The following is an 18,666-nucleotide window of genomic DNA, read 5'->3' as shown; positions in this document are numbered from 1 at the left end:
GCGTTAAGATGCTCTTTGGCAAACATCAGAAGAACAGCAACTTTCTCTGTGGACTCCATGTCATTTAATGTCTTGCTAGGTAGACTCATGAACAGAGATGTTAACCAGTTCCAATTATTCGGTCAGATCTTTGGCTGTTACTCTAGGGTTCTTATTTAGCCTCATCGAGCATTCTGCGATGTGCCCTTGGAGTCATCTTGGCTGTGAGCCCACTTCTAGGGAGAGTAGCCACAGTACGAAATCATCTCCATTTACAATTTGTCTAATTGTGAACGGATGAATATGTAAACTCTTTTGAGATTTCTTTGTATGTAGGCATGGTTTAGCAGATGCTTCTTGAGAAAAGCAAACTCAAAATGTTTAAATGTATTTTGTGTCAAAGGAACTCTAAAACAAACACCCAATCCCCTTTCAATGATTGCGCTCCAGGTTTGCTAACTCCTGACGCCAATTTTGTTGAAGTAATTAGCCTAGGGGTTCACAGACTATTTCCCAACCTACACTGTGAATGTTTCAATGCTGTATTCAATATGGACAAGAACAATACAATAATTTGAGTGTTATTCTTTAAAACAGATTGTGTTTGTTCATTATTGTAACTTAGATGATCATGTCACATTTTTATAGCTGTAGAACTCTGTGATACACACATACGCAGCAAACATTCTGAGTTCATAGAAAAGATGGACATTGGGAAAGGAATGAGAAACAGGAGAGTTCCAAATGGACTGTCCTGTCATTTTCTAAAATTCTCATTTTAAATCACTGCCAACGAAAACTATGCAAAGCACATCTCACTATTTCACGGGAAAGTCCTGGTCTAAAACATTTCATTTTGCTTACACCATGCATATCACTCCTTTTCTGACCTATAAACTGTGGTTTAAACATTCTGTAGACTAATCCTAATATTCACTGTTTTTATTTCGTGTCTTTTATTTTTTTTTACATTTGTAAAATCTATAGAGATATGCCATAAATGCACCAGATCCCATCCATATTGTCTTTTATTGTCTATACCTGTTTGCTATAAAACTGTGTATTTCATCTGTTGTGAAAATATTTTTATAGATGGGTATAAGGCTTCTTCTGCTACATATGTCTCCTGTTCTATGAAATACATTAAATCTAATTGAGTCAGCTATAGCTACAATTAAATATCATAGCTACAATGAAATAAATATAAATGGTTCGTCTTTTAGAATGCAGCTTTGTGGTTATAATTAAACTGAGTGTTTTAGTTCTTTTGCATGGGATGCTTTGACAAGGGTAATTGTCCACCCCCTATTTTCTGGCTCCCTCGAGATTGAGTCACTGCCTCTGTTTTTTTGCGCTTCTTTCCGAGCAAACTGTCACTCCCATTATCCTCTGGGGCATGAACAAAGGGTGACAGGTAAGGCGATTTAGCGGGTGTATAAAAAAAGATACTGGTTCGGAAAGAAAAGTCATTATTACTACTTTTGAAACCCAGATGTCCTTTTTGAACACTGGTAATTTGTTTTTAATGGAAAACCAAGCAGTGACCCGGAACAAATTAATTTCTTTTGTATGACGACAGCTATCCAAGGGACCCAGTAAAAATAAGTCACAATTTGTGACCACATGTATAAAGTATTCGATTCCTATGTCAGAATTAATCCACTATCCAAAAAATGTTATTTTTAAATATTTCTTATATATATATTAGTGACTACATGACACTGTAACCTCTCATATGGAAAGCCTTTATTCACTAATTGAGAGTTTGCTATATAACCGTTTTGTAACCTTCATTGAATTGTTGAGTGTTCAGAAGATGTTTATAGGTTATGGATACTATTTTGGCATTCATTCTTGATGAGAAAAAAAATTTAGCCAAAAAACACTAAACTAAAGTTACAGGGTGCAGATACTACCTTTTGTGTACATGTTGTTTTATACATCGTACTGATAATATTAATAACCTGCCATACACTACATTTTTTGTTAGCTCAAGCAAATAACTGATTTTCTTTAATATTGTTGGGTAAGCCAAAATGAACATTCTGGATGTTTGTCATTTCCAAAACTGCTTTAAATTTTGGTGCATATTTGTATTTTTTATGCTCTTTTTACACGGGGTTCTGCTCTACACGCTGATTTCACAACCTGAATAAATCAAACTCAGAAAGCAGAACTGAAATCAAATTTATGAGCTTGTCTCGATCAATTAACATATCAATCATTTAGCAAACTATATCTTATTTTTATTGAATTACATATGCAGAAGCGATACGTTTACTAAGGCGACCATATTGGTAGGTAGAGCCAGAGACAAAAGAATGCAAAAGAATGAAACCACTGAATGGGGTCTCCTCATGCTTACACAATTGCTAGGAACGTCACTGTTTAATTAGCATCAGGAGTGTTGGTAGCAGATGTTTCCCTACACTACTTGCAGGGAACTAACCATTGTAAACATTAGCCTGCAAATGGCTCTAATTCAGCACCTTGGCTGTCATGTTAGACACGTATAAGATTGGGAACTTGAAGATGAAAATATGAAACATAATGTTTATCACATAGGGTACCAGAAATGAAAAATATATCTTGTAATACAAACTTATTACTCTAGAGCAGACCTGGGCAAAGCACGGCCCGCGGGCCACATCCGGCCCGCTGAATAGCTCGGACCGGCCCGCAAAGAGTGTCCTGGTGACTCACCAATGAGTCCGGTGTCCCCCCCCACCCCGGTCACTTACCTTAAACTCCTGTGTTGGAAGCGTTTGTCTCGGGTGCCGGCGCTTTACGCTGGGCGCCGGCATATGACGTCAGACGCCGGCGATCAGCAGTGAAGCGCCGGCACCCGAGACAAACGCCTCACGCTTCCAACACAGGAGTTTAAGGTAAGTGACCGGGGCGGGGGGGGGGATCCTGAGAAGGGGGGGTTAGGGAGTTAGAGGGGAGATACTGAGAAGGGGGGGTTAGGGAGTTAGAGGGGAGATACTGAGAAGGGGGGTTAGGGAGGGAGGTCTTACTGTGTGTGTGTGTCTTACTGTGTGTGTGTGTATCTTACTGTGTCTGTGTGTGTCTCACTGTGTCTGTGTGTGTCTTACTGTGTCTGTGTGTGTCTTACTGTGTCTGTGTGTGTCTCACTGTGTCTGTGTGTGTCTTACTGTGTCTGTGTGTGTCTTACTGTGTCTGTGTGTGTCTCACTGTGTCTGTGTGTGTCTTACTGTGTCTGTGTGTGTCTTACTGTGTCTGTGTGTGTCTCACTGTGTCTGTGTGTATCTTACTGTGTCTGTGTGTGTCTCACTGTGTCTGTGTGTGTCTTACTGTGTCTGTGTGTGTCTCACTGTGTCTGTGTGTGTCTTACTGTGTCTGTGTGTGTCTTACTGTGTCTGTGTGTGTCTTACTGCGTGTGTCTTACTGTGTTCATAGCTTATTCAGTTATTGTAATAAATATTTTAGCCCATTTTTTAGCTCAAAATATTTTTTCCTTTTTTTTCTCCTCTAAAATCTAGGTGCGTCTTATCAGCAGGTGCGTCTTATAGAGCGAAAAATACGGTATGCACTCCGAAGCCTTGTTCATTTTGTTCACTTCTGTGCTGTGCTAATAGTTATTCAGGCCTTACTTATTCAAGCACCTCTACCAATGACGTAGGCTTGAATAACTTTATTAAACAGCACATAAGTTAACAAAATGGACAAGGCTTCGGAGTTTGTAGTTTGTAGAGGTCTGGCCCTCTAAAACCATTCCAATTTCTCATGTGGCCCCATGGGAAAATTAATTGCCCACCCCTGCTCTAGAGGCTGCACTAGCACATTGTTTACAGTGGCTAAACTTATAATGCTGATTCTTCTACCATGGTGGGTCTCCATTGTGTATGAATCTTGTTAGGGGGCAAATGGTAATGGTTGAGAAACACTGTCAAATCTGGCCTTTTTTTTTTCTATATGTGTATTATGTTGTTAACAATGCTAAGTCATGTGAGAACACCGTATGCCTTGGTAATAAATAATTACAGAAGTAATTTGCAGAATAGTTCTGGCCTCCAAGGGCACACGTATGCATCACGATGATTTGTAGACCTCCTAAAATCTGGTGGTCCTTCTGTAATTCAGGGGCCTACACTTCTCCCCTGCTTATGCGTTCAGGTAAGGATTCAAAGCCCAGCGGCATAGAGATCAGGGGATTACATACACTCCCTTGACACAATAATGATTTCGATTTTCTCAATGAAATTATATACCGCAGGTGCTTATCGTATGAGATTTGTTTTTTTAAACAGTGAAATGCTGATTTTCTGTAAAAAACAAACAAACCTTTTTTAGAGTTTTGTACTTTTTTGTAGTTCTTGTTCTAAGTTAGAAAGCTTTGTACGCAAAACTTTAAAGTATAAAGTTGTAATTGCATATGTAAATGTAAATAGTAAATCTTTCCTTTTCCCCAGTAAAGACCTGTGTGGTTTTCATAAATATGTTCAGAGCAACATTAAAATTTTATACAGGGCAGAACAGGTCAAGAAAAGCTCGGAGACTTCACAGCAAGGTAGATCCACCTTAACCTTTTCCTCATCAGTCACTGGTGACGTTTTGTGTACTGTATAACCAACTGCTCTGCAATAATATTACAACTTTTCAAACCCTTGTCACACCAATAAATAAAAGAAAGAACTGTTAATACAGTAGAATATGTTTGGTGTGTTAAAGATACATGACAGTGTTGAGAGTATTAATAGTAATCATTTGATTTGAGCCTTATTGCTTATTGAAATTTTCATATGATACATCAAAACAGTAGCTTGTTCCACTTAAGATTGTGAAAATAGCACCAAAATGTGCTTATTTTCATAATAAAACTGTAATGTTATTGGAGTTTTTCTTGTCACTGCATGATGGAGAAGGCCCATCCCAATGTCCAAGTGATAACATCATCCACAACACTGCAGCTGGCAGCTATGTGTTATCACATAGGTAATCTAGGTAGCTTGTAGGATCTCCCGACCTGATTTCTCTATAATTAGGATGCAAGTTCAAGCAGGTACATACCTCTTAGCCATGGCTTTACTAGCCACTAACCAGTAGCACATACATGTGGCTGACCTGCTAGATATACACGACTGCATGCTATCCTTTTACATAGTTTACGGTGGCATGGATTCACCCAGTTTGCAGAGGACCACTCCTGGCCTTCTCCCAAGTGTTCGTATTTGGATACTTTCTAGGAACTCAGATACAACACAGTAAAGCCCTAGCTACTCATAGCCACACAGCCTTAAACAAAAATTCCCCTCTTTGGCCATTTAAAATGTTGACGGATAAGTGCAAATGAGAAAAAGGTTTGCCTTACACCTGGGCCGTACTAGAGGCAACCCTCTAAGGCCATCAATGGAGGTTGGATATGGCTGGCCACACATTATCTTTTTATGCATATCCACCTGGAGTCTGCTGCAGGAGCAGATTGGGTGAGTATGAGGTGCTGCTGGCCACTGGCCCAATGGGCATTTTCCAGAGTGCCAGATGACCAGTTCATTCCTGCCTTGCAAAATAGAAACCCTAAATCTGGCAAATGTAAATTGAGAATATACATTTTCTATAAGACTGTATGAAAAACCTCAGAGGCTTTCTTTATACACCTTTCAGTAATAAAGCAGTAGCATTTATTATTTGTTTTTAAAAATCATATATTACCAGGTGAAAAAACTACCGTATTGGCTCGGATATAGGCCGCCCCCGTATATAGGCCGCACCCTAAAAGTTTGGTGCTTTTTTAAAGAAAAAGTTTTTTTCTTTAAAAAAGCACCAAAAAAAACATGCTGCCACTCTGTCCCCCCCCCACCGAGATATGCTACCACTGTCCCCCCCCCGAGATATGCTGCCACTGTCCTCCCTCCCCGAGATATGCTGCCACTGTCCTCCCTCCCCGAGATATGCTGCCACTGTCCTCCCTCCCCGAGATATGCTACCACTGTCCTCCTCCTCCCCCCCGCGATATGCTACCACTGTTCTCCTCTGCCCCCCCCCCTCCTTGACTTACCGGAGCAGACTCCCGGGTGTCTTGCGGGGGACATCTACGCAATACGCGTATGCAACTTCCGGTGCCGGTACCGGAAGTTGCATACGCGTATCGTGTAGATGTCTCCCGCCGGCCCCGCAAGACACCCGGGAGTCTGCTCCGGTAAGTCAGGGGTGGGCAGAGGTAAAACGCATCGTGCAGATGGTCCGCACGATGCGCTTAGACAACCTCCCGTGCCGGCACCCCCCCCGTGGGAAGTGCTGGCAGGGGAGGCTGTCTGAGCGTATCGGGGAGTAGGATGCAGGTCCCCTGCACCGCTGCGGGGATCTGTATCCTAACCCCGCTGCCTGCCCGGCGCCCGGGACTGCATGTCCCGGGCGTCGGGCGCTAGACCCCGAATATAGGCCGCACCCCCACTTTAAAGACTTAAAGTGGGGGGAAAAAGTGCGGCCTATATTCGAGCCAATACGGTATTTTTCGGGAGCTAACTAGCAGCTGACCTCTTCATCTCTTATAACACCGCCCAACATATGTACACAGAAGACCCTGTCATAAGGTCCTAATACGCTTATCCTTCCCTTATTTTTCCTTTAAAGCACCATAATAAACAACTGTTCTAAAAATATTAAAGTCAACAAATTTAAGCGCTCCCAACAGATTTACAAGCATCTGCTGAGCTCTAATTTGCCATGCATGAAATAAATACCTATAAAATTCTTATAAGACAGAGGTATTTATATAAAATACAGGCCAGGGATATCACATTAGGTTTATGATGATTAGTGCTTGGCTCTATCAAATACCATGGACTTTCCTACATTATGTTAGTGGCAATCTTGGAAGTTGTATGTAAAAGCTGATGAATTATTACATCAGAGTATATATATATATATATATATAATAGAAGGCCTTTGGCAACTGGTTGGCTATAAGGAAATGTTGTAGTCCACAGAGGAACTGCCAGATCTTATGGAGATCCCCAAAGCAGGACTGTTCAGGTTTGTTTAGGTATTAGTATTAGTATTAGTAATGTTTACTTCTCAAATTGCGTTGTTTTATAATTATATGTTTGTGAAGCTGCAAAAATGATATTACAGAAATAGTATGGTCCGTTCATTTGTGCAAAGTAATACCCTTGTAAAACCCTCGACATTCATCAGTGTGTTGCTCTCTCCTCCAGCATCCAGAGGGTTAGACACTTCACCAGTTATTATTTATCGGCCAGAAATTGTATTAGTTTGACTGCTATAAAATCATCCTTTGCCGTTTTAAACCAGCCTGTGGACTGTAGCTTGATGATTCCTGAGTCTCACCACATAAATCACTTGCATAAACCAATTAGGAATGATTGTGGTTTTTGTTGACATTACAACATAAAATAGAAAAAATAAATAAGTCTTGGCTATTTGGAATGAAATTAAGTCCATTTTCAAATGCGTTACTCTTGTATAATGTCACTGTAGTTGCCTAGGCAATGCGAAATTAGTGTACCATTTGTTTTACTGTGTGAACATGCACAGTTGGCATACAATATTGTACCATAACTCTACAAAATGGCAAATAACACATTTTATAAATATCAATTTTTCTGTACCTTTAAATAGCTATTCTTTTATGTACTTTTTAATGTAATATGCAAGCTGCTTCTGTAAGTTTAGCCTGCTAAGTGCCATATTACCCTAATTCTCCATGCTGTGAAGCATGGCTTTGCGCCTCGCATTATGATTGTTATTGGAAATTGCTGAAGAAATTTATGATCCATATGATTACTTCTACAAAGGAAAATGTTAGAAAGCAAACACAAAGTCATGTAATGCAGGGAATTTAAGAAAGATGCAATCTTGCGTTACACTTAACTGAAGGTAATCGGCCCTGAGGCATTTCAAGGATAGATTCCAAACAGGCCAGAGAAAGTGGCAACTATTTGCATCCCTGGAACCTCTGCTTGGGAGCGTCTCAAGTATTAGCTTTCTTGTGCCCTTAAAGAAGAAAAATCGCCTTTGACATATGAGTCTGATCTTGCACAAGTGCAGTCGAGAACCAAATTATGAGGCAAGGGAACCAACAACCCCAGATGTACATTTTGGCCTTCATGGGCTTTGTCAGTGGGGTCCAGTTGGTAACCCTCTAGGCATAAGAGAACTAGGTCCACTCACTTTTTATTTGAGTTGGGCCTCAAGAGCTCCCTGAAGGGCAAAATTCAATGCAAAACAAGTTTGAGTTGAACTCACTGAAGATGGACAGCTGCTCAATGGCATGTCCTATGGCGCATTCTTACCCATGAGCACCTTGGTGAGTTAATCTCACATTTATTTTGTATAGTATGATTATTTGATACCAGATGCTCTGTAGTGTGTTTGCAGTTTCTACTTCTCAAAGTTCAAGAACTCTGAGCTTATATATATATATTTACAGCATGTCGAAATACATAGTTAGGAAGATATACGCATTGTAAAAACAACTTTCCATTTTCCTTGTTCCATGAACATTTTCCATGTTCAAAGGTAAAGACTAATAAACATACTGTATATATTATTCGAAAATAAAAATTAGTCATATTCTTAGAATGGGAAAAAAAAATGAAATCATATTTCTGCTAGGTGTGAGTTGTACGCTACTATTCAAGGGTACTTTATTCTGCAGTGGGAGGTGGGAAATCTACACATGGTAAGACCAAAGAGTGTCTTATCTTCTAGCTGTTGAATAGAAAAAGAACATACTCTTTAATAACCATCGAGAAGATAGCATTGGAAGAGAAAGGATATGCACACATATATGGGTAGATTTCAAAACTGACCAGGCACCAGCCCTGGCTATTAACTGAATCCCAGATACCGTGGTGAGACACTGCTGAGGTTCAGTTAGTTTTACGGTTACCAGCGATAGCTATTGCAAAGCGTGTTTTTACGGCCAACCATTGACTTCTATAGGTCTTTTTTCTGTGTAAGGGACGGATACATAAAGGATAAATGAATAGTAGAATGATGTAGTTGAGTCTTTGGTTTGCTTGCACTGCACAAGACTGACAGTTTGATCAGTGAGGCATAAAAACTAGAGAATTGGAAACCTCAGCTTGTCAGGCATTGGAGTGTCCCTAGAGAGTACTAGCGATATGTGTTTGCGGTAGCAGTCAGAGAGGGTAAATTTGGTAGAAGTAAGAGACAATCAGACAATGAAACACAAGTGCGCCTCTCAAATCCCTTTCACATAAATGTATATTCAACATTAGTAGAGTTGTATAATGAGTTGATTTTAAGGAACTGCAGTGGGTTTGCATTTCATAATCTTGATTTAATTTATTTCCGTTTTAAACTGCATGGTCTATACGTTGCAGTATGGTATTCGTGTATAATATGTTTGTTTAAGCAGTTACACAGCAAGCTCAGGGCACAACATTTCAGTAATCTTCTCAGACTCCACTTTGGGAAGATCAAATAATTCAAAAAGCAACTAAACTTTGTGGGACTTTTCAATGTGTGTTAGGTTATCAATAGTAAAAATGTTTAATGATGTACTAAAACAGTAAATGATAGTCCATTGGCGTTTCTAGGAGTTGTATTTCGGTAGCGGGCACAGCAAGGGGCCAGAGGCAAATGTAAGGAGGCACCTTAAAAGAGGGTGATGGCAAACTTAGCATCAGAATTATAAAACACACCTTAATGTTTCAGTGTGCATTGGCGAGTGCATGAATATAATTCACATTTTGATTTGTAGCATACATTTCTGTGTTTGTCTAGGGTGTACATGCATATGTGTTGGTATGTGTATGGGTATCTGTGACTTCCCTTTTCACAACTACACAGTATGCATGTCATGGCCACTGTTAGATTTTTTAATGTCTTTGACATGTTCCCAGGCTAGTACACTGATTTGTTGAGTCGTGATTGCCTATATATTTTCATGTAGATATGTGCAAAAAAAAAAAAATTCCGTTTTTGGTTTGGACAAAATTCAGAAGGCTTTTTTTGGTTTGCAAAGGAAATATGTTGCCACTCCCTCTCATTCATTCTCTCACACTTTGCTCATACTTTCTCACACTTTCTCTAAATGTCGCCCTAACCTCTCCGACAACCACTTCTGTGTCTCCGCTTCCCTATCTCCTTCTCTGCAGCGCCTCTTCTTGTTCTACTCTGCCTCTTGTTCTTCTCCTTCTTCTTCTCCTGGCAAAGTTAGGGAGACGTTGACAGAGCGTGTGAGAGAGAGAGTGTAAGAGGGGTCCTAGACAACCTGATAGGAAGCAACATCCCCAGAAAAGTGTTTTCCAAGGGTTGCCTCACTGCTATCCTATAATGGCATTTTCCTTCCTTTTATTGTGGTTTATTTGGTGTGGGTGTAATTAATTGCCAACTCAATGTGCTCAATGAAGTTGAGATTGATTAATTTGCGAATTGGACCATTTTCCTCAAGTTTTCCTATAAAAACTCAACTGCCAATCACTTGACCTTTAGTAAATAGTCCCAACTGAAAAATGTTTCATCTAGTGTTACCAAATACAATAACCAAGTCTATGCAACAAACTGTAGGTGTGGAGCTTTGCCTAAATCTGAAGATTGTGATTTGAGAGAACTTAAGTGAAATATTTCCTTAAGGAAGCCCTTAACTATTATATCTATTAACAAAAAAGAAAAATACATATACCGTATTTGCTCGATTATAAGACGAGGTTTTTTCCAGAGCAAATGCTCTGAAAAATACCCCTCGTCTTATAATCGGGGTCGTCTTCTAATCAGACCCCAAAAAAATGCTGGCGCCATGCTGCTTACCGGTCGCGAGCAGCGTCTCTTCTGTTAGAAGCAGGGCAGGAAGCTTGCAGCGTCCTCACAGAGCTCTATCTCCCCCTCCCTCCTCTGAGGGCGGGGCCAGAGAAGTTGCTACAGCCGGTCCCCTGCAGAAGTCTGCGAGTGGGAGATCTGCAGTTCAGGTGAGGGGGTGGGGGAGGGTTTTTGAGTATGTGTGAAGTGTGTGTGATTAAGGGAATGAATGAGTATTTAAATGTTTGTGAATGAGTGTGAGTGTGTGTGTGATAGCATGGATGTGTAAGGGGGGTGGGGGTTGTAGCATGGCATATGGAGGCTGTAATCCCACTGCTATCATCCCCAGGTTCCAGCATGTACTGGCTGCCTTGGCTTGATAGGAGTGTGATTGCTGTTAGCAGTTTGATATATATATATATATCAAACTGCTAACAGCAATCACACTCCTATCAAGCCAAGGCAGCCAGTACATGCTGGGTTAAAAGGCATATCATGGGGCTGAGTGGCATATAGGGGGTTAAAATGCATTTCTGGACCTCCAGAAATGCATTTTAACCCCCTATATGCCACTCAGCCCCATGATATGCCTATATACCTCCAGAAATGCTTTATACCCCCCTATATGCCACTCAGCCCCATGATATGCCTTTTAACCCCCTATATGCCAGAGTGGCATACAGGGGTATAAGGCATATCATGGGGCAGAGTGGCAAATAGGGGGGTATAAAGCATTTCTGGGGGCAGAGTGGCATAACTGGGGGGGCAGGTTGGCAAATAAAAGGAAATTTAAAAAATATATTTTTCTCAATCATAGCTTTTATTAAACATGAAAATAATTTACATTAATTAATATTTACTGGTAAAACTTTTTCCCTATAGGGTAGTCTTATATTCAGGCTTTTTGTTTTTTTCCTAAATTAATATTTTGATTTTGGGGGGTCGTCTTATAATCGGGGTCGTCTTATAATCGAGCAAATACGGTATATATAAAACATCCAAGTAATGAAATACACTACAACAAATAAATTCTCCTTGCGTTTTATGCACACTGTTTCACATAACATTAAGACAAATATCTTATAAGTATCACATAAAATAAAATCATATGCATTACTAAAATACAGTTCATGGCTTCTGCAGTTGCAATTTGAAAGGATCATCTAGTGTGTATTTTATATTTTAGTGTTATGGTACAACGGTCAAATAAAGTTACTGACACTAATTTTTATCTACCTTTTGTCAATGTTATGTCTAGGAAGTGACTTCTCTGGAAGCCCATACAGTCATCCCCAGTACTCATCATACAATGATTCCTGGAGATTTCCTAATCCTGGTTTACTAGGTAAGAAATATTTGGCCAATTCATATAACCAAAACCTCTCATTTATATTATGTTTATATATTTGTTGCCAACTTTATTAGGGTAAGAAGCGCAGACAGTTTTTGTTTTTTGTATACATTGTACAGCCAATACACTTTTTTTGCAGCATGCTTACACCTGTTTGGTAGGCCTCGTATTACACATTTGTATTATTTGAGCCTGTGACTAGCTTAGCGCACCGACATTTTTTCTTTTAGGTAAGAAATATGTCTAACTCATGAGGTGACATTAATTATTCATCCGCTCTCACATACGTAGTTCTTTTCTGTTTTACAGTCTACTCTTTGTCATTTACATATTTTACAAATGAAATGAAGTATGTAAATGTTCCATTCAGGAAATAAATTACAATAACCCATACCTTCCAAAACAAACAGATGGCAAACCCAAGTTGGACTGCATGGGAACACTGCTGATGTATATATACCCCCTGAGGTTAATCTTTTCATTAAGTGAAAATGTAAATACATTTCAGTATATCTGCATAGATTTACCCATGAATGGAACCACAAGTAGACATGAGATATCCATCGACTATGTCAAATTATAGTCATAGATATCATTGAATCTGTCTTTTCTATTAATTGTGCAGACACCAGGGAATGTATATGTTCAGTAAACTATTAATCATAATATCAGTAAAAAAATCACAATTCAATTAAATGTTGTTTTTTTTACAAAATTCTCGTAAAAAAAAAATTGTATAGCCATTTTTAAAGTTTATTATCCATACATAGCAGTAGATAAAATGTTGTGATAATTTATCTATCCATCTACCTCTATATACTTAGAAAAATCTCAAACCGTGCCCCAAAGTAAAACTATACATTAAAAATATCTGTACCTTCCTATGGTATATCGACAGCTTACCAGTCCAACTGCCAATGAAATGTCAGGGAACATACTTTTTCGCTGGATTTGAAAAAAAGTGTTCTAGATCATACACATTGGAAAAATAAAAATAAATAGAATTTAACGGCCCATTAGTTGCCCAGTGTGTGATACATATTTGTGTTGCCATGTAAGTTAAACAGAATATATTAAATATATATTTAATACACACTTACAAGAGGAGAAATTAACCGTTCTAGTTGCACATAAAAATATGATATTGTGCATTCACTGCAAAATTTGGAGCTTGAACCACAGACCCTGCTTTGTTGTTGGAATTGATAGTACGTTGTCATCTGCTATAGGTACAGGATATCACTTTGTATAAAATGAAAGATGACTTCAGTTTTCTTCCAATGCACTATGACTTCTTTCACATTTATTGCCAATGATGCTTTTTTTTTTTTTTTTTGCTAAGTTAACTTCGCCACTTATCAACAGGAATTATGCTTAACACCTTTAGCACTCCTGTCAAAAGGAGTCCTCTTGGGCTTGGTATGAAATAATTAGGAAATTTCTGCATAATTTGCACAAATGAGAAGTAGAATTTCCAATTAATTGTGACCACTTGAATATATTGTTTTTGCCTGTGAGCTTTTGAGATCATTTAACTATATTATGACATTTCTTCATATTATAGCTAAACAATTCACACTATGGATAATATATTCCAAATAAGCTAAATAAAGAAATACAATACTATGTCAAGTAAATTGACAATTTTGAATTACACTGGATTCACACAATTTATTAAACTTGAAACCTTCAGCCAAAATGAAACTTTGTCAAATGACCACATCATATAAATAAATACGCAAATGTGTGTTTGACACATGGGCCAACACGCATTTCTCACTGGCCTGGTCTGGCCGACACTATGTTTTTTATTACATAGCAATTGAAGGAGCATATACAAGATCAAGTCATGGATCAATGGGACGTATTTATTTTATCTAGATGTTACCTAAGAGATATATTCTATTGTGATTTGGTTTCTATTATTACCATTTCAATAGTCTAATCTGGTTTTAAGAATCCACAATTGTATAACACAGTGTCCAGATATGCTATATAAACTTACTGTATATAATAGGCTACAGGGGGAAAAAAAAAACACGGGAAGAAATATTTCAAGTTCTCCTGATATAACCAGGCTTTGAATTACTGAAGTGTAAAAATGCTTTGATTTAATGTGATGTTCTTTTAGGAAACGGGTACCCTCCATGTAAATTGGGAGTGATTCGGGGCCGTAACATTGACATGGACTGCAGGAAATTTTTAACACACATGCTGAAACTAGATAATGGCAAATGTTGGCTAATGAAGAAAAATGATTCAATTTCATGCTGGTTTGTTCTAATAACTTCTTTACCATTCCCCCTCATTACTTTCCAACTTGATGTTCATCATAAAGGATTTTATTTGATACACTGCTCCTGGGTTTTTTTGTACTTATTGTGATTTGTGTGTGCAGTTTATCTACAACTGGCAGAAATTTAAAGGAATTAGCCATGCGCTATGTATCTTCCTTTCTAATACATCAGAGTCAGTATGTTTAAGAATAAAAAATACAAGCATATGCTTTATTCAGTAGTTACACGCAATAACAATTTTAGCTAGCTGATGGATTATCTTAGAGACATGGACAAAGACCTTTAAGAAATGTTGTGTTCTTAGTTCTATCATCCTCAGAAGGATCACATTCATTTATAGAATATGCCCACCGAGTGCCCATATGGTTCATAAGAGAAGTATACCATATGTTTCACTGTAATCTATGTGCAGATTTTAAAGAAATATTTGGTACTATTGATAAGTTTTACACTTAACGCAACCTAGTAATTTTCTTGTTCAATTCCAAAACCCTTTGGTTTTTGGCCTAAAATTCCTTTCTTCAATTCCTTCCAGTTCATGAAGAATAAAAGCTCACATTCTTTTACATCACAAAAACGTTATATTGATCTCTACAGCAGACTTTTATGTGGTCATGGTCCTATAATGGCTGAATAAAAATAATGATGTTTCTGCCTTTCGGTTTATTAAAAAAACATCTATCCACCAAATTTACAAAGCTCATAGAAAAAAGGTATATCAGGGTACTAAAAATGGATTTAAGACCTAAATTGATACTGCCACTCCTAACCAGAGACACATGCATTTATTTAAAGCCCATATAATCACAGAATCAAAAATAAAGAAGCTAGTTCAAAATAGCTGTTTTTATAAATGTATCCCTCAAAGATTTTTGTACAGATATTTAAAGAGGTATAAAGGACTACAGTGCAGAGAGTGACTGTTACTGACAAATGTCATTCTTGTTGGAAAATCATTTAGAAGCAGCATCATGATGTCATGATCTGTAATGCTCAATGCTAATGAGACCTGTGATGAGAGTCATGCTTCTACAAAGGAGAGGCCTTTAACCCTGCCCTTACCCTAATGGGCAAGGTGCAGAAATGGGTATTTCATTCTTAACCCACGCTCATCCCTCCAGGATTTGTCCATACCTCCCATATTACAGTAGATGTTATCAAGAGTTGTAATGTAATTGTAACAATATCAATATTAAATACCAGAAAATGAACATTACAAAGCCACGGAAATTGAGGAATTCATTGTAACATGGTGTTGGGATGGCTGATATATAGGTACTTGGAAGACTTCATATTTATGTTATGTTTTATGTGTACCCTTTGGGAGAAATCTAATTAGTTCCTCCTCTTGGCCAAAGCCAAGTCTAATTGGTGTATATACTTTATATACATACAGTATTTCAACATTTTACAAAACATGATAATGTCAGCGTAGGTAAACCTTTTTCTATCACGTGAAATATGACAAAACCCCACCAATTCATAAAATGTATGAATTATTTGACATTATTTCAAGTTATATCACATTTTAATAAATATTATTGCATGATGTTCAGCTTCCCTTTCACTGTGTAACTTTAACGTTAACCTTAACATATCTTAACATATTCATGATTTCACAATGGAAATGTAAAGGTTAAGTACAAATGGTCTGTACAGTTATTAGCTAAATATTTAACTTTTCAAATGAAATTGTCTAATGGAATTTTTAAAAGGAGTTTAACAACAGTATGTTGGTTTCCAAGAGAAGTGAGAAGGTTATAGCTGCAGAACTATTTTAATAATAATGTGACTGTTGGGGGAACACACTGAAGGAACGCAAAGTTTTGATGTACTGAGCACAATGGCTCAACATATTTTTTTCCTAAAAGGTGTACAGAAATCAATGATATTGAAGAGACAAATCTTGAAGTGTAAATAATTCATCTATAGCTCCAGTCACCTGCTATTATTATTTTTATTTGTTCAATTCATTACTATGGCCTCATCTTGAGTGCTTCCAAGGGTGACTTCAACTGTCCACCCTCATGTTAAAGACAGGTAATGCTATGGTGGATTATGAAAGTCTTAGCTTATGCACGATATAGTAAGAACAATATGTCTTCAGGTACCTATAAAAAATATAAACTGTATTGAAATGTTTAACTCGAATAAAAACAAAAATATTAAATATATGCTTACTTGCTGTGTATTTTCTTTTCAGGTTCTCCATATTATTATAGTGCAGCTCGTGGGACTGCTCCCCCTGCCACCGCCACTGCGTACGACCGCCACTGACAGAATGCAGTGAGAACTTAAGCACTTATCTATATTTATCTATTGTGGAAATGGTTCCATACAAAATACAATTACTGGGATCTTTAAAAATGAAAATATGGTAGGACAGCAAACTGAATATTTCTTCTTCATCTTTTCTATAATGGGATGTAAACTTCAGAAGTTGTTAGAATGGCGTTCTCACCAATATTCCCGAGGAGAGCCATGTTGAGATGTGACCTTGGCTACACTGGGACAAGCAGACAACCAATGCACTCGCTTCTATTGTGCTTCTTACACAGGCCATCATCTCCTTGAGGTTGGGAGATGTCTACTCTACGTATACAGCCTCGCTTTAAATAACATGCTGTTTTGTGAAAATTATTTGTGGCTCAGCATTAAAAGCAACATGGTACTAGTTTGTAATTTGAAAATGCTTACCACGTACAATCTTTTATAAATGCTGCACTGATTCATGGGATCCAGTAAGCTTTAACCAACATTAAACCAGGTTATCCTCCATGATAGCTACATTGTGGCTGATATCACAGCGTGTGTGAAATTCATTCAATCTTTTTTGTGAATGGTGCAACAACTTAATATATTGTTTTGTTTTGTTTTTAAAAAAATGTCACATTCCTGCCAAGCACACATTCAATGAAACCCCATATGTGTTTTCTACATCGCTCAAATCTAAATGTATGTGGGGCAAATAATCTATTTTGTAAAAAAAAAGTCATATGTTTTAAAGTAAGCGATGCTGGGGCTACACGATCTGTAGTATAAGAGGTACATGAATTTATCAAGAAAAGTTTCTAAAATATAATTGTTTTATTGTGCATAGCTTATGTTGAACACACCTAAGAGACATACAAAATACAGCAGTAAATAATAATAATAATAATGTAAACTGAATGAATCAATTATAAAGATTTTATTTACCTATTTATTTAATAATAATTTCAATGTGTAGCATTTTCTTTATGCATTTAGTTACAGTCCAAGTTGATATTTAGAGTAATAAACTCTAAAAAGTACCTTTTGAGTGGTGGACATATTCAGTAAACAAATCTTTCTTAGTCTGAATATCAATTTAAGCTGAAATGTTTGGAAAGCCATTTTTTTCCTGATGGAAAATATCATCATATAAAGGTGTCAGGGTATTTTCTGCTTCAACAATGTCTGAAGAATAAGTGCATTGTGCGATTCTTGTTCTATTTAGAGTGTATTATAAAATTACTTTGCAATGCTTCCACTTTTTGCATTGTGCATGGTGCCTGGTTTTATAAATGGATTTTCAAATAGAGACAAATACCATACAACGCATCTAGTTGGCTAACAAATGAGGTCAAATCCCACAGCTCATTACATTTTTTTTTTACAAATATATATAAAATGTAGCTTGGAATGGGTTATTTATTTTTATGGTGTTCCTTCCCATAAAACACCCATGAGATATTTGAACCAAATAAATCTCAGTTTCATTTAAAATGGTAAATATAACATCACTGGCAACATATATATATATATATATATATATATATATATATATATATATATACGGTATATATATATATATAATCAATTTGTCATCTCTTTTTATGATTTAGATTTTTCACAATTTAGATTTAAGCACTAAAGTAATCTAAAAACAAAATGAATCGGATGCATACATATATGATAGAGGTCACAACATCCTTGTCATCTATAGCTTATTAGTCATCATGTCAATTTAAAAAGAATGTAATGGCTACTTTGAATTTGAATCTCAGATGTTAAAAGAAGGAAACAACAAATACCAATTGAGTAAAAAAAGATAAACACTGTTTTTCTATAATGTTTATTAATCATATTAACTGTTTCTTTTCTGTGTAATTAGTTTTATTAATTAGATATTAGTGTTGGAGGTGGAAATTTTTTGTCACTTAGTATAAGCACATTAAAAACAAAAACGCCTTTCATGTTTAGCGCTTTAACAAATTGAAAGGGATTTTTAAATGAAATTTGTGAATTTCTTTAAAAAAAAATGTCAAA

General features: G+C 37.2%; 1 protein-coding gene across 1 annotated transcript in view; it reads left to right on the top strand.

The window, feature by feature from the left end:
* The window catches only part of PAX5 (paired box 5), a 90,109-nt gene extending 72,811 nt beyond the window's left edge, over positions 1-17,298 (top strand). The window contains exons 10-11 of the mRNA XM_053470064.1: positions 11,987-12,073; positions 16,580-17,298. Of these exons, the coding sequence (XP_053326039.1) occupies positions 11,987-12,073; positions 16,580-16,653 (161 nt within the window). The 3' untranslated portion in view covers positions 16,654-17,298. The remainder of the gene's footprint in view (positions 1-11,986; positions 12,074-16,579) is intronic.
* The last annotated feature ends 1,368 nt before the right edge of the window (positions 17,299-18,666 follow it).

This window comes from Spea bombifrons, chromosome 1, assembly GCF_027358695.1.
Source record: "Spea bombifrons isolate aSpeBom1 chromosome 1, aSpeBom1.2.pri, whole genome shotgun sequence".
Classification (NCBI taxonomy): Eukaryota; Metazoa; Chordata; class Amphibia; order Anura; family Pelobatidae; genus Spea; species Spea bombifrons.
This window is presented reverse-complemented; position numbering and strand designations above follow the sequence as displayed.